The following is a 19950-nucleotide window of genomic DNA, read 5'->3' as shown; positions in this document are numbered from 1 at the left end:
TTACGTTTTAAAATTGTTTATATTTAGTGCCTCAGGTGAAGATTGTCGGTCTATTGTGAATTCTAAAAACCTCCCATATCTTCCAACTCAGTTAGAAATTACGTTTTTAAAATGTAATTACTTAGCGAGCTCTCAAAATAAATGATCTTTAATTATTATTTTCCTTTTGTTATAATTTAATAATTTATTTGAATAGTTATTATTATAATTAACTAGAATGCTGTCTTAGTATTTAATTTTTGGATTCCATTTTCTGATTAAGTTGTAATGATTTTGTATTTAGATTGCAAATTGTTTATAAATTTGTAAACTATTGTACTTGTGGGCACCACCCTTAATTGGAAAGTCAAATTTTTATGTTCTTCTATTGACTATTTTGCTAGTCTTTAGCCTTTTAACTTTTAAATTTATATGCAATAGTGTATTGCTACTCTATCTTGGCTCCATCTATACCCAATCTGTTTGCCATCTCGTCACATTTCGCCAGCTGGCAATGCCCCGGGCGGCAGGAGCTACAAACAGCTGTTGCGCCTTAAATTGAAAGTCATGCGCATGTCCTTTAGCCTCTCAACTCAGCTGTGCCGCATATCTCATTGTTGTCGCTGTGCTCTCAAGAAAGGCAGCCACTATTTTGACAGTTGGCATAATCAAACGTCCCGAACGTTTTGCTGCTCGAAATCCTGTAGTGTTCGAAGTGAAAATTGCAGTAATAAATCAGTAGTGAAGAGCCTTAATCACTTATAAATCTATTCGAGCATACACAGTGTAAGAAAGGCTGAAGCAAAAAGGTGAATGAGAATCGAATTAGGCATAAAGTAATGAAGTTGCCTAGGAAAAATGGCAAATGATGTGTTTGAAGAGTGAAAATTTGTCGAGATTTGAAAGGGTTTTAACACAACTTTTAAAATATTTAAAACGTAGCTTTCAGAATAGAATAGAACAGAAAATTGGTTCAGGAAATACAAAGATGGCACATACAAGGCGCTTGGTTGAGCTCTATTGATTTTTCCTTTTTAATTGGCTAAAAAGGAAAAGTGCCAGCTCGGCAGCCTCTCGGCGAGACTGCAATTCTCGCTCTTACGCCTCTCTTTTGCGAGAAGGCATGTCATTTGCGAGGGTTGTTTGCCGCCTTTCCTCGTTTGTTTTGCTACGTCTATTCACTACAATTCGTTATTGTTTATCAGCTGCCTAAAATGACTTAATTGGTATGCATTTTCAGTCTCATCAAAATCAAAAAGGAAAAAAAATCATAATGATACGAATCTAAAAATTTAATAAGCAATCACTCACAAAATCTTATCAAGTGTCTGAAACGGCTTCACTAACACAACCAAAACGACATCCTCTAAACCCACACGCGACAATGGTGATTCACAGGAGCCCCCCAAAGTACAAGTCCCTCGCAACGGGGGGCTCCACCGTTGGCAGCACTGCCTCGTCCCCACTGACCCTCAGTCGCAGTAGCTCGCGCAGCAGCTCGTCCAGCAGCCTGCTACAGAACAACTACTATCAGGGACACTCGCACGCCTGTTACCACCACCATCAGCAGCAGCAACAACAACAGCAACAACGAGAACATCCCCATCACCACAACAGTCGAACCTCGCTAACACCGACCATGAAGCGCAATAAGAAACATTGGGGCAGTCGTGAACGTTCCGGCATGAGTTTTCTTATCGTAATCGCCTTCTTTGCCGTCTTTGGTCTGATCATACTGACCGAGGTATGTATATATCGATGTGACATTACAAAGATTGGGAGAGGAAATATAAAGTACTATCATAAGGATGCAATTTTTAAGTAACTTTCTCCTTCAATGCACATTCTTATGATCATGTTTTTCATAACAGCAAGACATTTTTAAGAACATTAAAACTATATAATATAATTTGCATTATAATAACTGCGTGGATGTGTTCTCAACATTTCTTATAAATTGTTTTTTTTATTATAATGCTAATATGTGCAACAATCAATAAAATCCTTACATACGTTGTTAAGGTCATCGAATCCATTATTTTTTTACGCATAACCCTTGAGAATTGTAGTCAATTGTATGGAAAAAAGCTTACAATCAATAACCAATAAGCTATCGAACAACTGAAACTATGTAACACTCGATTATTATTATTATGATGCATGATATTACGATTGTGCAAAGCATGTAATAAGAAAGCATCTCCGACTCCATAAAGTCTATACATATATTCTAAATTAGCATGACGAGAGAAACCGATCTAGCCAGAGACATACAGATTGCCTGGTTTTCAAAAACAGCTGAGCCGACATTGACCAACCTTTGTGTTCTTAGACTTTTCTTATTCCCAGGCAACGTGAATTTATCTTATATTCGATTAGATATTCAAATTCAATTACCCACAATAAAATTAGTTCTGTGTCGATACATTATTTTAAAGCTATTTATTGCGTTGGGATTTTCTTATAAAGAGCTGTGGTTTGTTTTTAATTAATTTGTTATTTTTTATGTTTTCAGTAGAATTTAGAGAAATTAATTGTTCAAGAAGCAATTGCAGTAACCCACTTATTATTATTTTGTATTGAAAAGACATTTTTACAGTTTTTGCTTTGCTACCGTAAATATTTCTTTTAGGTGATATAATTATTTCTTACATATATGGACATGGAGGACTGGCCTTTATAAATTTGAAATGCAGCTCATAACAATTCATAATAATAATTTAATTTAAAATACCTATAAATTTTAATTATTTCAGAACACAACTATTGATGCTTTTGTTAAGCTATTTAATTTAACCCAATATATTTTTAAAACCTTCAAACTCTTGGAAATGCCTGTTCCTTACTCTAATCCTGACACGTTTTAATTACATATCAGCGTTTAGAGTGGAAGATATCTCTTCAACATTTCATGAATGGATATCTTTTAATTTTATTTAACTGGTTTAAAAATGTATGAGTTCTCTCTCCTTAGAATGCGCACATTTTTCACATTTAAAATTCGCCAGCAGGTTGAGTTGGCTTATGAAATATGCATTAAACAATTACGGAATTGTTTTCGTTTTACCTTAGCCAGAGTTGGTTTTATAATTGCAATTAACTCGAATTAGGAATTCAGCGAACAATTAATTAAAACCCCGTAGCGTGTTAAAGCAACTTCAACACAATTAGAAATTAGCTTGAGAGATTCACTGAAAGGATTTCTCGTCCTACATTTCAGGTGTTCATGATCGACGAGCGCTCGCACAGTGGCCTGATGGCCATGCGAGCGGGCGGCGGAGGCGGTGGCAGCTTGAGCGGCCGCATGGGCGACTCGATGCCGGATTATGATAATGTTAAGGTAAGTTTTGTTATGCAAATGCCACAAGCTGGCCCAGAGGTGGCCGGCAAATGGTCAATGCCGCAATTGTTTTTGTTGGCTTTGCTCTCATAACTTTGCGGAGCCCCCAAATTCGCACCAACTCTTTCGTTTTTCCGCTTTTATATTTTGTCGGCTGCTTGCACGGTCGCGACCGTGGGAAAACAAAAGATGTCGCTGCAAAATTTCCGTTCGCCACCCTTTTCGTTGCATACTTTTCGGCTTGGTATGCAAAAGGATTTGCATAGTTAAACAGACATAATGCATAAAAACGTTTTTTCCGAAAGGGCTCACACAGCAAATGCTGATTTATTTATGCGCAATGCATAGCTCAGATTTCATTTGTGGGCTTAACTTTTGCGGTTGACTTGTGGGTGAGCAGTAGAGTTGGTTTGGGGTGCGGGGAGGGCGAGGAAGTGTCGCAGCTGCTTTGGCTATTAAGCCGAAATTCCATTATGACTGCATATCTGCAATACATAGAAAATATGCGGTTCGTTGAGTCCTATGCTACTTCAAGTGCTTTTGTTGGCAGTTCAAAGTTCAATTAAAATGTAACTGCTGTGCAACAAATAAATAAATGTATTTATTTATCCAACCTTAGACGCTGAAAGGAATTCGTTCCGTATTTGGTGGGCTCGTCCCTACAAATTCAAATGTACTATGTACTTATAAATTTTGTGTTAAACTTAACACTAATATTCGAGAAGTGAACAAATTTAAAACAAATTGACTCCACTATTAGTTAAATGTGATTAGATTTTCAATTTACAAGAAACTATTTCCTTTTTTATTAAATTCTTTTCGTTTGCAATGCACACTCAACTTATCCGAAAAGGATGACTACGATCTATTGGATGACAGCATTTTGAGTGATAATAAATTAGGTTTTATACAGTTTCGTGACAATAAACTAAAAATTCAAGGTGAGTAGCAGAAATACAATCAATGCAATACCAAAATGGACAGCACAATGGTTGGCTGCGCCATTCAGAGCCCGTACACAATCAAATCAGTCCCGGAGATAACGACAAAAAAGCTGGCAGGCAGTCAGCACAGGACGAGCACAGATAGATAGACAATCGCAGACATATTACGTATACGCCGCATGTCTCAAGCTATTTTTGCAATTTCACAGATGCCGCTGGCGTCGATGGTCAACGCTATGCGGGAACCCTACTCAACGGTGGTTACGGCGGTGCGGGTGCCTTTGGCATGAGCGGCAGTCCCAATGTGCCATTTATACCCTGGGGCCAAGTGCTGCCCAGCAAGGTGGAGGAGACGCTACCGCATTTTCCATTTGGCACAACGCCCAGCGACGGCGCTTGGCAGGTTGTCAACGGCACTCGCTTCAAGTTCTTTGTGTTCTCCGCCTACTTTGATAGGCGCGATGGAGCGCGCCTGGTGCGAGTCGTGGGCGCGACCAAGACACGCGGACCAGAGCGTGTCTGGTGTCGGTTTTGGTATGGACCCAGGCGTGCGAATGGTAGCGATGCAGCCTCTGCCGGATCTCGTGCCAAGTATACCTCGGTTACGGTGATGTCTAGAGTCAAGGTGAGTCGGATACTCCTATATACATTCAATACTTCTATATGCACTTAAGGAGAAGGGAGAAACTAAATTCTTGACTTGCTGGAAATAAACTAAATTGAATTGGTTAATTTCGTGATCTTGACAAGATGACGAAAGCAACTCAAAACAGTTATTCTGTATCGTAAGAATTATTACGCAAATAACAATTAAAGTACACACAATATTTAAAAACACTGAAGCTGCAATGTTTTCGAAGATTTGATATTTTCGATATTCCATACTTTAATCATGAATAACTATTGGCTGTATCGTGCAAGATTTGCTATATTATAGACACTGAGCCCCAAAAATGTTGCTCTCATAAAATGAGTGGCAATTATTTGTATTCCATTTATTAATGCGTTTATATTTATTTATATAGTATTTAGTGAATGATTGTTAAAAATAAAATGTAACCAATACATTATTTTGTAAGCTGAGCGAACCATTTTCATGCCACTTTTAATGTTATCAATAATTTCATTAATAAATTTAACTACTTAGCATCAACAAATCAACTAAAAAAACTAAAACTATATTGGTGGCATCAATAGTTCTGAAACAAACACGTTGTTGGTGCAAACTCTTCGATTTAGTAAAATGTTTGTTAATTCTTAACATTAAAATTGTAACTAAATAAAAAGAAATTTGCTTCAACGTTTTTAAAATAGAAAATTGAATTATTGTTGCTTCCCTTCACATATATGCTTTTTGCGATCCAAAACTATGATGAATAATATTGAAAATAATCAATAAATAATCATATTTGTCAAAGCATATTAGCAAACCAACTCTTCTCTATAGTTAATATTTTTTCATACATATTTCGGATGTAATTCACTTTAAATCAAACATTACTTTCGACGCTTAATTTGAACGAAAGGGGAAATCGGAAAACGAAATATACCTATTATAATTATTATTTATAATTAATTTAATTCAATTTTTAACATTGAATAAATGTTATCCAATATCCAATCCAATCATTTATATTTATACAATTTTGACGCTTAGTTTAAACGAAAGGAGATATCGGAAAATGTCTGCATATACTTACTATAATTATTATTTGTAATTAATTTAATTTAATTTGTAAGGTTCATGGTACCACTATCCAATAATGCTCTCTACTGTATGTTTATTCTGAATATATTTGCTGGCTCCTAGATTATACGCGAGAATTGGAATCTAAAGTACAGCGCCTGCTTTGTGCTCTGTCCTGTGCGCTCGCCACCGCTAGATGTTCCCCAGTATGTCAGTATAGTGGCGCGATTGCGTGCTCCACCCGGCAATCTTTTGCAGCTACGTAATACCGATGAGGACGAGGACTTTGCTGCTCCAATATTGCGCAATGCTAGCAATGCGTTACCCTTACCGCATGCACCACCGAGCGGCGAACGCATACCTGACCGTATTGCTGTCTGTGTCAAGCCCCTTCACTTTAACTACGATCAGGCTTTGTATCTCATAGAGTTCCTGGAATTCTACGCCCTTCTGGGAGTCTCACACTTCACCTTTTACAATCACACGTTGGGCGCGCATGCGTCATGTGTGCTCCAAAGCTATATGAATGGCGATGTGCCGGCTAACCTAACAGCCTTCGATTTTGAGCCGTTGACGCCGGCTGAGGCGGCAAATAATGCTACGCCCCGGGTGCTGAAATCCCTACACTATGCTCGACCCACGGTCACATTGTTGCCCTGGAATCTGCGTATGCGTTCCCAAAAGGAAATACGCACTGAGGGCTTGTTTGCAGCATTGAACGACTGTGTTTATCGCAGCATGCACCGGTACAAGTATTTGGCACTGGTTGACCTTGATGAATTTATTGTACCGCGTTACACAGATACCCTACTCGAGCTTATTGAGTAAGTGTCCTAATTAGAATCAGTGGCCGGTATAGCACTCATTGGGTTTTTCTATTGCAGTTCCTTAAACCAGCGCTTTCGCAATCGCAATGCGGGCGCCTATTCCTTTCAGAATGCCTTCTACTACATGCAGTTTGCAGACGATCCTTTGGCTGTATCCGGCGTTGCTGGGGGAAGCGAGCAATTGGCACGTGTACGTGCCTCTTTGGTATCGCAGCGTAAGACGCGAAGGTAGGATGGATTTTTAATCATATGTTCCTGAAATTTGTATGTGTTCTCTTCCATTTATTAGACGCTATAAGCTACATCCACAGAAGCAACGTTCCAAGTATATTTGCAAGCCAGAAGCAGTGGTTGAGGCAGGCAATCATTTTGTCTGGGAGTTCGCGCCCAATAAAGGATCGCTGAATGTTCCAGCTAAGGAAGCCATATTGCAGCACTATCGTGTAAGTAAACAGCAATATGTAAGAGATATTGTTAAGTATTTAGATAGGCAATATAGTCGCCAAATACAGTAATAAAAGAGACATCTATCTATAAGCAAATCCAGCAGCAATATAGTCGCCAAATACAGTAATAAAAGAGACATCTATCTATAAGCAAATCCAGCAGAGCTGAATTTCCTTTGAGTCAGTTCTGATGAAATCGCTGAGACGCAATCACACCCTTCTGAGTTCTCCATAGATCTGTATCTCTATATTCTTATTGACTCAATTAGAGCCGGGTTTGTCTCTAGTAATATAATTGTTATATGTTGTAATTAACTTGCCTTGTTCGTCGATTGAGTTCCTCTAGTTGCTCGATTTATTTTATTTAAGCAATTGAAGCTGAAATTTAATGTAAAAGTATTAAAAAGGTCCTCACTAAGTCATACATATTTTTGTTATTTGTAATCTCTATCCTAGCATTATTAGATTACTTTTAAATTAGTACGGTTTTCATTAAATATTTAGATCGATATTAATATACCTTAGCAAAACATATCTTATCTAAATACATTTCTAATTTAATCTTATTCATATTTGTTCTATTTATATATAAAAATGTAAATATAAAGTTTTTTTTGGCTCTTTTGTTTATTGTTATTGTACATATGTGTATGTAGTTTAGTTGTTCTCTTGAAAGTGTGCTTGAATGCTAATTCTAAAATGCGTTTTACTGCTGATTATTTTTAAGTCATGGGTTAACTAGTTCCACAGATGAACATCGAATATTAAAAAGTGCCGTTCTGAACAGGATAATCTATATCTAAAGCAAACTATATTATTAGTTCTTCTAGATAAAGTAAATGATAATTTGTCATAATTTATAATAATATATAATATAATAATATATAATTTAGTTCTTTGCGATTTATGATTCTATGCTAGAAAATTAGAATCCTAAGTTTAATTCGCGTGTTAACGGTAAGGTTAAAAATATCGTGAGCATATGTCGTTATTGAGTCTCTTCTTTTAATGTCAAAGACATATCGTACAATGCGGTTGAGGGCTACTTTAATAATACAAGTATCAATGCCTGTTTAATCCTTGACAGAACTGCGAATTCGGAGGCAACGACTGCATAAAGGCACCATCCATTGTTGATCGAACTACCACCAAGTATGTCAATCGATTGGTGCAGCGTGTCGATGCTGTCTATCGGCATCTTCATCAGCGCTGCGATCTGCCGCCACTACCGACGCTGCCGAAGCAGACGAAACAGGCGCCGGCAACGGAACGCAACGAAATGCCAAAGTTACTACAGAAAATACGCGAATTGAATGCACAGGAAGAGGAAAAGAAGAAGCAGACGCAGACGAAGCAGAAGCAGAAAGAGGAGCAGTCGGCTCAGATGAGTCCCACAACGAAGCAAACAATGACAACGAGAACGAAAACGATAGCGATAGCAAAAACTAAAACAACAACGACAACAACTACGGCGAGAAGTAAGCTTAAGGCGGTCAGACCACCCACAACAGCAGCAGCAGCAACAACAAGCAGACCAACCACAACAACAGCAACGACAACGACAACAACAACCAAAAGAGTGGAGCCTGCGAGGCAGCCCCCACCGCTGGTTAATGTGCGCAAGAAACGTAAATTGGTTGTCTTCGAGCTAAACGATGAAGGACTCCCGGTGGCACGTGTGGCATACCAATGAGAAATGGAGAACTTACAAGTATTTGGCGATATTTAGCGATAGGCATTTTAGGTTCTGTGCCAATTAGTTGAGGCTAGCTAGAGCGTTGCATATGCTATATGTTTAGCCTATTAATGTAAGTTTTTCTTTAATTTGTGGGTTGTGCTTACAATTAGCAATAATTAAGCAAACGGCCAAAGGGATACGGCCAATGTTTTGTGGTTAGCCAGAGCTCAATTTCATATCAAAATAAACTAAAGGAGTAACTGCATATTAAGCATTGCTCACACATTAAGTAAAGAAATTGCTACAATGAATGACAACTATGAGATTTATGTAGTTTTATAAGCAAGCGCCAAAAATAATATTTGCACAATTTAATATTTCAAACAGATGTCCTCAAAAAAGGAAGCAACTGCAACTGAAAGTGTTGGAAGGAAATATACATTTTTTTCAAAGCTCCACAAATTTTCACAGTATTATCACACACCTTTATGTTACACAGTTATAAACGATAAACTAAACACTTTAGTCATACGCATTTTTGGTCTGTGAGTTTTTTGACATTATCCTAACCATACCTAATGTACTACAAAATTATTCCTATGCTAAATTTATAAAACAAAAAATGTAACTAAAAGTCAAACTCTACACTTAAGTTTAGTTTTAGTGTAAGGGCCACCCGTGAGTATAGAAGAAAATGTACTGTTAGTCTTAAATGTGCGCTTTAGTTGCTAAATATTGTCTGATATTTCTGAGCTTTGCATTAAGCCTATTTAAAATCCATCCGCTTAGCCACACCTAGTTAGTCCTATAGTCTAGAGCTACAAGATAACAGAGAGAAACTAATTTTATAAGCTTCAAATTGCTCAGCAAAGTACTTTCCGATTAGCCTCTGGGATCATCTCATCTAGGGTTCTTGATACTTTTAAAATTAAAAATCCAAAATCAAACAACTGTCTTACTTACATTTCAAAAACATGTTATTTTTCGGCTTAGAAAAATGATCGGTAATGTTGTTCAAATCCAACAAAATCATTTTTATTTTTCAGCCTGAATACGAGCAAATTGATTCACTGCGAAGCGCTTTAAAAGTTCAAGCTATGGCGTCAATTTATTACAGAAATATATCGATGTGTTAGTTAAATGAAAGTATTACAGAAAACTTTATATCGGTATTAAATTTATTCGATATTTGATCAACAACCCTAAACCAAAGCAATGTTAAAAGGAGGTCTTTTGAATTATTTAAATGAGATTAATTTTGGCCTAATTGATAAATACACACAAACGCACACACACATTACAATTTTCAAAGGCTTCTATAATATTTCTTGCTATTAATTGAATTTAATAGTGCTCAGTAGTGTTAAGTGGGGGAAATTGTAATATTTAAAATACATACAAGTCAATAAATGCATAATTGTGAACAAAAATATATTACATATAAGCTGACAATTTATTTTATTCCCCTCCATTTTGTAGAAAAGAAAATTTATAGCTCAGCCGTATTAGACACATTCGTATACGGACTTTTGTATAACACTGCGTATGAGCAATTACAGGAGTCCTTTTAGTACAATTTAGTTGACATAGTATAAAAAGTATGAAAGTATAACTGTTAGACCCGTCGAATAAGACGTACTTATATACCGAACGTTTTCGTGATTATGGACTTTCGTATAACACTGCGTATGCGTAATTATAGCAGTTCATTTAGTAATATTTAGTACTACATATGTAGTATAAAAAGTATGAAAGTATAACTTTTAGACCAGTTGAATGACACCTACCTATATGCCGAGCTTTTTCATAATAATGGACTTTGTATAACACTGCGTATGAGCAATTATTGCAGTCCTTTCAGTACAATTCAGAACCAGGTTGATAAATGCCGTCAGTTTATAACGGTAGAACAAGGAGCTTAAGTGAGCTTTTCGTTTATATTTTGAGCACAAAATATGAGGGTGTTCTATAGCCAGTTGTGTATAACACATGGTAAGTATAAATGGACGATAACAGTTATTTACAAAAATCATTCCAACACATCAAAATCATATCATATCAAATCATCATAGTTCCTTAAAACAATAACTAACTGGAGAATGAAAAAAGGAAAATAAAAAACAAAAAGCAGCAACTTCGCACCGTTTTAGTTAGATTTTGTTATAGTAGCAATAATCTGCATTAAATAAATAACAAATATAATTTAATTGGCCCGCAAGTATTTAAATAAAACCTATGTTTTTAAAGTTTAAAAACGATTGTTGTGGTAATGGTTTGACTTACAAAAAATGTTCATCAAATGTACATACTTAATATTAATAATAATTATTAATTCGTATGTGCAATGGCAGCGTTATATCGTTTGCACTTAATATTTACTTTTAATTTTTATATAATGACATAAGCCAACATATTTTGTCATTAGAAGAAAAATATATTAATTAAAGGTATATTATTTGCAAATAAAACTTTCATTCATAAGACCATTTCTTCGGTTTAGCAAAAAGAAATTCTATAACTGCACAAATATTTTTGCATGTAAAAAAGAAACACCAAACATTTATTAAACAGTGCCTATCCTAATATGATTATTAGCTATTTTTAAACATATTAGATAGTACACGAGTATATGCATATAAAAATGTATATTGCTACCAGAGCTATACAACAACAGCAATTTGTGACCAATTTCGTTTTAATATACTTATATTTGAATATTAGTTGAAGTACTTCAAAAGAAGAACCATTACCATGAGCGGTTGTATTCGTTTTATCTTATAGTTAATTAAAATTCTACGCATTTTAGATCACAACCTACAAAAGTCTACAGACATGCATGTGTATGATTCAGAAAGATGCAATGTGTATTACAGTTTCAAAAGAGTTGCTCAAAGAGGGGTACAGAAGGGGTCGAGGGGTAATGCTTTGAGTGATTAATGTAACCGACTGGGACAGAAGACAAACAATCTAAGCTGTTTAATTACATGGCTAAAGCAAATAACTTATGCAAATATTTTAACAACTGTGCAATTTTCCAACGTCAGTTATATTGCAATGTATTGTTAAGGCATTTGTCTGTCCTGGGGCGGTAACAATAGAGGCGGCTAAGTTTGAAAACAATAATTCATCAAATAGGTAAATAATCCAGTGTCTGCTTGAGATTCAGACCAAGAAATGTACACAAATTCGACTTCATATACTAAGAAATACGAATTGATTTTATTAACTATACTGCATTACTTTTCCTTCTATGTCAACAGTCAATGTTTGTTAACATAAATAATTAAATAAAAAAAATAAAATACAAGTAGTTCTATACTAACGGCTGTCAATTCTTTAAATTATTTTAATTTACAGTTTTTCTTATCTATTTTGGTTGGTTGCAGCTGTACTAACTAGCTCTGTCTATTATTTTACTCTGTCTAACTCATAAGAATCTCCTTCAAAAACTGGTAGTCGACTTAAGTTTATTTTTGAATGCATGTGTACTTCTAAGCCTTTGCAGACTATAGAAAATATCTTGGAACACTCTTTTGTTCACATCAAGGTATAGAAAACAAAATGCTGAATATGATTGAATAAAGCAATTTATATTTTTATTTGAAGTTAAACGACGTAAGCCCATTTTTAAATGGACGCTTAGAATTGCTAAGCCTTTAGCAGACTAAAGAAAATATTATTAAGCGATGTCCAAGCTTAGTAACATAATATTATTTTAAATTTGAAAGTAAAGTTGATTTTGTATTTGGTGACGACATAAATGGAATCAACTGTAAGTCAATGAATTGTTTTTTTTTACAGAATATGTAATTGTTTTGATTTTGTGATTGAAATCTTTGTGTAAAGACAATTATGGCAAACATAATTATACAGAAATGTGTTCAATTCTAACACTCTTATGAGGGCACTCTTGCCTACCTCCTTCAATAAATACGTTGATGTTCAATATTTATCTGCTAAAACAAATCAAAATATATTACTAAATATAAATCAGAAATGTTGTTTGCTTATAGAAACTTATGCAATCGTGGCGAAGAGGCAGCACAAATATTAATCATGACCGGCCAGGATGAAGCTCATAAAATGTAAAACACAGGCACTTACGAGTACTAAGGCAGTCGGGGTGTGTGGGGGTTTCAATAAATTTCGGCAAAAAAATGAGATCTTAATTTTGCGCGGCAACACCAACTACGAGATAGCCACAACATTAAAACAACATTGGCGGCCGGTCAATGCAGCTGCAAATGCATTTCGTGGCAAGAAGGCCGGGCAGGACAACAAGCCATTTGGTGAGCAATAAATTGAGCGCACAGCCCGTGCTAGCAGCAGTGCAGGAGCACCACTAAAAGCATTGGCTGCCACTGCTCCGCCACCCAATGAACCGCCGAGCGGCGATGATGTTGAGAACACGCTAAAAAGATACCGGAAATGTTACAGGAAACGAAATGACTTAATGGCCACGATTGCAACAGCCAGCCAGCAACGTTCACTTAGCCAGCCCGCGCACGTTGTGCTTGGGTCAGCGCAAAAAGGTTGGCCATTCAATGGGGTCTTCAAAAGGCGCAACGGTAAAATGGCAAAATGGCGTCATAATTGCAATGAAAATGAATGCCAGCAAATGTGGCTGTTAGCCCCAGTAGGCGAGCGCCCGAGCAAACCGCAGAAAAATGTGCCGTTGCATTGATTAAGTTAATCGCTGGAGCTGCTGATGCTGCCACTGCTGCTGGATGGGAGTATGGTAATGGATGAGGGTCCTACTTTAATGTGCAATTACATGCATTTGAAATGCTGGCACGCGACTGGTCCCAAAAGTATTCGACGTTCTCTTGATGAATCAATTATAGACGTGTGTATATCAGATAAATGTCAACGCAAAGGCAATATGAATGAAGTAGTGGTAGAATCTACCAGAATAGCCCTGCTATACACTAGCCCTGTTTAGTGAGCGTTAGTTGGCGTATAAAAGAGAAGAGAAGGACAATGAAAACGAAGATCACTCAGGCCCGAGAGTTGTTGAGGAAGAGAGAAGTGCTGAGTGTGTGCAAGCGCTAAGATCAAACAAAATTTAAGCGACTGTTACATAATAAACAACCCAACCCACCTACCTAATGTTAATTAATCAATGAAATTATTCACTATACTAGCGTGCGTGTGTATGTTGCTCGGAGTAACAACCCATGCCCTACAAAAAAATGAATTAATTTGCCTTCCAAACGACGCCCTAGACAACAAGCCAGAAGACGAACTTACAAGAGAGAGAGAGGGAGATAGAGAGGGAGAGAGAGAGAGAGAGAGAGAGAGAGAGAGATAAGAGAGAGAGAGAGAGAAGAGAAAAAACGACGATCAGTGGCATCTAAAGAAGAATTCGGCAGAAGACGACGAGTTCCGTACTTGGAACACTGAGCCAAGCCATGCATTTTTTATCGATGTAAACCAATTTAATTCTTATCATTCACAGCCTTTCCATTAAATAAACATTGTATTGTTTTAAATACGCAATTACTGCTTTTGTTTCTCGATCGACATGTTTCTTGATCGTAAAAAAACATTGTATTTTGTCAAAACATCAATTCTGTGTTCTTTTTTTTTTTAAGTCCTGACGCACTTGGGTTTGATTTTGCATTGAACAAATTTATTTTTCTGTACAAGTATGTATATAGCCCTATTTGATTTTGCATTGAAAGAAAAAGGCTTTTGTATTATGCTTAATTTACCCAACACCGTGCTTTTAAATTGTATGTACCAATGTCCAGGATTTGTAAATCATTCCGATCCAATAGGTAAGGTTGTGGAATCATATTCTGGCGCTTTCTTGTTCTGCCCAATAATGATATCGATTTTGATTTCCACGCTCAGCTTTTCATTCGCAAGCTCCTGCAAAGTTTGTACAACACACACGCTGCCCTGGAGTCCAGAGCTAATCAGCTGGGCACCTGCTGCTTTCAAGTCCTCTAGATTCTTTGGCGCTTGAATGAGATTGGCCAGCGCGCCTTGCACACCATTGCGACAGTTGCGAGCGGATCGTCCGCTGTTGGTGCTCCTTAGACAGCTGTCGATTTGGATGGCCAGTGCTGTGGTGGCATTATGGTATTGCTCGATGACATCGGAGACCTGCAGCTCGAAGCCTACCTTACGGAGTTCAACTTCTTCGGCACAACTGTTCAGATATGTGCCATAGCGCAGGACTAATTCGTTGATCAGCTGCTCGGCTTCCTTCACGCCGGCTCCGTCGGTCTCTTGGTCAACAGTATCCAGCTGACTCTTAGACCACTGGTTCAATACAGTCTCAATTTCCGCTCTGTGACTCTCGATGCGCTGTTGCAGCTCGATTCCAATGTTGGCCACATCGGTCTCCAGCTCAGTGGCGGTGGCATTGATGCGGACGAGCACGTCGAGTGCGTCTTGCAAGACCTGACGCTTAATATTGTTGCTCACCTTGCTGATCGTCTGCTGCAGATTCTCCAGCGTGAGGAGCACATTTCTTGCGAAGCTGGCGAGGCCCTTGACGACGCCATCGTGTAGCTCCTCCAGCACGGACTGGCTATATTCCTTGGCATCGCCCACAAACTCGTCGGTGGCATTTTGAAAGTGATGAAGGAAATCGCCAGCTATATCAGCACCTTCCTGCGTCGCATTCCTGATGCCATCGATAATGTCCTGCCCGATTTCACCAATGCCACTCCACAGATCCCCAATGAAGGGCACACTCGGCTCTGCCCGTGCGACAACGGAGCAGAGGGCGACCAGCAAAACAGCGTGCTTGATGAGCTTCATGATGCAAGCCCGTTGCGAATGGGACGTGGGCTTTTTACTGGCTATTTATAGTGGAAAGTTGGCCAATTAGCTGTCAATATTAGCGCGCTTTTCATTCATTCAGTTCATTGTCAAATATTTGAGCAGCTGACTGTTTCATTTGAATAACAATTCTATTGACATTGCATTTATTATTAGGAGACACGTGCAAAAAAATGCAGTGGGGTGCCAACTCAAAGTGAAATTAATTTCATTAAAACAGTCAGTTATGTGCCAGCAAAACGAGAGCAACAAATGAGAATATACATTTATTATTCTTTAGATTAATGGAAAAACATTGCAAATGAAAAGTTGTGATTTAAAAAGAACCTCAGCACTATTCGCGATTTAAAATGTTCATTTAATTATGTAATTTTTTGGGGGATTATTTTTTTTTGTTGTACTTTCTCTCATTTCATTCCAGATTATGAAGAAATAAACAAGATAGAACGCTACAGTCGAGCAAGCCCGACAGTAAAATAGCCTGTACTCTTCACAAAAAAAGAAAAATTAAAAAAAAAAAATTTTTAAAAAAATTAAATTATTAAAAAAAATTAATGAATTAATTAATTAAATTAAATTAGAATATATGTTTATGTTTAGTTTTAACAGCATACATTTACATCACGTACCTATGCGTGTTTATATGCGTGTATGTATGCAGCACAAAGTTGAACCAAAGCAGCAACAACAACAACAGCTGCGGGCAGCGCTGCCGACAGAGGCAGCGCATGAGCAGCGATTTTACTTATGGCTATAACTTTCTTCAGAATTGACCTATCATGATGAAATTTGGCACACGGACACAATAGTACTAACTGGATGTACCTACCAAAATTGATTTCAAAATTCCGAGAATTACGGAAGTTATAAGAAAAAACACGAATTGCGGGGGAGTGGGGGGGTGCATCGAAAAAAAACTCAAACTCGTACTTTCTCGGTCTTAGGAGAATATGGAAACCAAGTTTGGTTATTCTAGCTCTTATACTTTCTGAGATCCTTGCGTTCATACGGACAGACGGACAGACAGACGGACAGACGGACAGACGGACAGACGGACGGACGGACAAGGCTATATCGACTCGGCTTCTCATCCTGATCAAGAATATATATACTTTGTGGGGTCTGCCACGCCTCCTTCTGTGTGTTACATACATGCGCACAAAACTAGTATAGCCTTTCACCCTTTGGGTACAGGCTATAAAAATACGCGTATATCTATGTATGTATGTATCCATGTATTGTACATATATGTATCTATTTGAAAAGCCACATATACGGGGGTGCCATGGAAAAACATTGCAAATGAAAAGTTGTGATTTAAAAAGAACCTCAGCATTATTTGCGATTTAAAATGTTCATTTAATTAAGTAATTTTTTGGGGCTTAATTCTTGTTGTTGTATTTTCTCTCCTGTTTATGAAGAAATAAATTAATACGCAGTCATTTGGTACTTATTTGAAACAAGCGTCAAATTTATATTTTATTTTTAACTTTCGTTTGACTCACAAAATAATCCTTTACTCAGCAAAATGTGATGTTCGAAAAATGTAATTTTATATTTGGGCCAACTGGGTATCTCTTTTTTGCGGTTGTTTTGGATGCTGTGTGTGAATGATGGTGTTTTATTTAACTAGAGATTTAGTAATTTCCTAATTTAATAATATTTACATAGGACATGAAAATTATTTCTGATGCAGATTGTTCAGAAAAACTATATTCCAATGTTTTCGGGCGAATATTAGGAGAAGGAGATTTCTAATTTCGCCCCTAATAGAAAGATTGTTTGTATCTTATCGCAATATCACCATTAACATGACAATTACTTAGAAAACAAATAAAAATGAGTCAACTGCTATATATATTATTATATTGAATTTGAATAAAGAATTTACAAAACGGTAATTTATCTTCCGTTGACTGAATATTTGAACTGCAAGTTGATTACAGCTAATAATTCAGTTTATAGAACCAGCAGATAATTCAGAGAAAAAAAATATATTTTCACTAATCACATTTTATTTACCATCCACCCAATTTGTTGTTATCCTAAAACATTCATTTGATATTCGATTAAATACTGGAAATCGATACGATTTTGCATGATATATGGGTATAACATTTACATGTTTCACGACGCAGCGCCTCTTTTTGGGGCAGAAGAATTTGTACAGAAAAGGTCACATCTGGTGGACATAAATTGATTTAATTTGCCAAAACGAAAATCGTTTTGATGCGGGTTTGATGGGCACACATCCACACACACACACATACATATATACACATGCACGCATGCAGACTAACGAGCTCGCTGACAAAGACAGAGGTTAACTTTGCTTTAATTTTGAAATTTATATGCCCATTGCCATGCCACGTTTACCCTTTGTTTTGAACTTTATGCATAACTAAAGTGGAAACGTCAGACACGCGAGCCCAGCAAATCAAGATGCCAGAACGGGTGAGATGAGAAGGAGGGGCATGGGGGGGGGGGGGGGGGCATGACGGATAATATGATTGCCTTGCGCCTCCTTTTATTATGACTTTAATTGTCAGTTGACAAACGCGAAGCGTGCAGCAGAGTGAATGATGAGGGCGATCGAAGAAGCAGAGAGTCTGAGGGCGATGACGAGGATGAGGTCGAGAACGAGGTCGAGCACGACGAAGACAAAGTCGCATATGCGCTTAAGGTATGGAGAGGCAGGACACTCTTAAAGGTAGCCGTGAGCGTTGTGCAGTATAAACATTTTATTAGTCTGCTGCTAGTTTTGTTTAATTATGCTGTCATTAACTTTGCCTCGCACACACACACGCGCACAAAATACACACACACATGGAAAACAAAAGCTTACATGTCTAAATGCAATTATTGTCAGGCGCTTGGCAAAACAAAGAGAACGCACAGAACGGACAGACAAAGTCAAAGTGTGCTTAGGTGGGTGGATCGGTTGCACTACAAGTACACAAGTATATGGCAAGGGCAGACATTCACGTTTCAGGATTCAGGATTCAGACAGACAATGAACGGTCGACTGTTTGCATATATGCAAGTATATATACTTGTATCTATGTACAAGTATGCATATACTCACACCTATCGGAACATTTACTACTCTCGGCAGACATTTAATTTGCATTTTCCACTAATTGGCTTGAATATGCAACATTTTACATTTCACGTTCCCGGTTCGCTTAATTAATTTAATTAGAAATATATGTTTCGCACAAAGGTAGCGTTACAGAAAAAAACATGCATTGGCAAAATGTGCAGGTAATAGGATAGTTTATGTTAATGATGGGACCTTATTGCAATTGTAAGTACATAGATGCACCGAAAAAAAAAAAAACCGTTATATTATGTACGTTATATTACGTTAGTCGTGCTTTTATTTTATGTATTGTTGACGCCAAATGCTGATATTATTTGCATAAGCCCATATTATTTTCTCATGGCCCGGAGAATATTAATGAAAAGAATATGCATTTTCTATGATTATTAGTATTCTTGTAAAACGATTTGAAGTATGAAGCCGATATTACTATTGTCTATTTAACTGATAAGACTGATAAGAAATACAAGAATGTAACTTAAATATAACCGATATTGATTCATTGGAATCGGATTGATAGTGTGCATCGAAGGCACACGCTCACATCTAGGTTAAGCCGTTATAGAATAAAACTTGTTGCGACTTATTTAAAATTGTTGGGTTTTTTAATTGTGAGTTTTCCGAACCGCCGAATCAACTACCATTTGATGAGAAGAGAACAGTTAATAGAAGTGGGCAAGGGCGTACCCAGGGGGGGCAGGGGGGGGGGGGCGTTGCCCCCCCCTAGAAAAAAATTTTCCATATAAAGTCGACCACACGTTCATTTTAACGCACTATTTCGCCTTAAGATGGATCTGCGTTGGATTTGGTAAAAGCTGGCTACGCCCTTGGAAGTGGGCGTGCGACTGATTGGTTTTATTCTCTGTGAATTTTAAGTATGAGATTACGTTAGGCACCACCTCAAGCCTATGCGTAGCTAACATTTAAAAGAAAGAAGAGCTCCACAAAGCTCTTTATCAGAAACACAATACATCAAAATTAATACAAGTATATTTGTATATATGTAATATATTTTGCAGCCAAATGATAGAGAAATAACGTATCCTACTCTTGGGCACTACTGTTTTAAAGTAACGAAAATCAGGTTTTAGAAAATGTATATAAGATTTTAATTAATGAAATTAATTTATAACGGGTTTTCTATGGCAACT

The 19950-nt window shown here is 37.2% G+C and overlaps 2 protein-coding genes across 2 annotated transcripts; one reads left to right on the top strand and one right to left on the bottom strand.

Annotated features, from left to right (window-relative positions):
* The first annotated feature begins 1298 nt into the window (after nucleotides 1–1298).
* Nucleotides 1299–9893, top strand: LOC115625923. The gene is made up of 8 exons (XM_030521158.1): nucleotides 1299–1723; nucleotides 3200–3319; nucleotides 4173–4260; nucleotides 4473–4888; nucleotides 6074–6774; nucleotides 6835–7005; nucleotides 7067–7220; nucleotides 8311–9893. Exons 1-8 carry the CDS (start codon nucleotides 1364–1366, stop codon nucleotides 8914–8916), a joined length of 2616 nt encoding a protein of 871 aa, XP_030377018.1. The 5' UTR covers nucleotides 1299–1363; the 3' UTR covers nucleotides 8917–9893.
* Nucleotides 9894–14511: 4618 nt separating this feature from the next.
* LOC115625831 lies at nucleotides 14512–15699 on the bottom strand. Its single transcript, XM_030521025.1, has one exon. It carries the CDS (start codon nucleotides 15673–15675, stop codon nucleotides 14665–14667), a length of 1011 nt encoding a protein of 336 aa, XP_030376885.1. The 5' UTR covers nucleotides 15676–15699; the 3' UTR covers nucleotides 14512–14664.
* Between the last annotated feature and the right edge of the window lie 4251 nt (nucleotides 15700–19950).

Source organism: Scaptodrosophila lebanonensis, unplaced genomic scaffold (genome assembly GCF_003285725.1).
Source record: "Scaptodrosophila lebanonensis strain 11010-0011.00,11010-0021.00 unplaced genomic scaffold, SlebRS2 tig00000080-arrow-pilon, whole genome shotgun sequence".
NCBI classification, from domain to species: Eukaryota; Metazoa; Arthropoda; class Insecta; order Diptera; family Drosophilidae; genus Scaptodrosophila; species Scaptodrosophila lebanonensis.
Note: the sequence above shows the minus strand (reverse complement) of the source record. Positions and strands in the feature narration are given on the sequence as shown.

Bases quoted from the DNA above. Each gene is read 5' to 3' on its own strand.
- LOC115625831 (XM_030521025.1), bottom strand. From the start codon at position 15,675: ATGAAGCTCATCAAGCACGCTGTTTTGCTGGTCGCCCTCTGCTCCGTT.
- LOC115625923 (XM_030521158.1), top strand. From the start codon at position 1,364: ATGGTGATTCACAGGAGCCCCCCAAAGTACAAGTCCCTCGCAACGGGG. The intron at 3,320-4,172 runs GTAAGTTTTGTT...TTATCCGAAAAG, and splicing joins CGGATTATGATAATGTTAAG to GATGACTACGATCTATTGGA. The intron at 7,221-8,310 runs GTAAGTAAACAG...AATCCTTGACAG, and splicing joins CCATATTGCAGCACTATCGT to AACTGCGAATTCGGAGGCAA.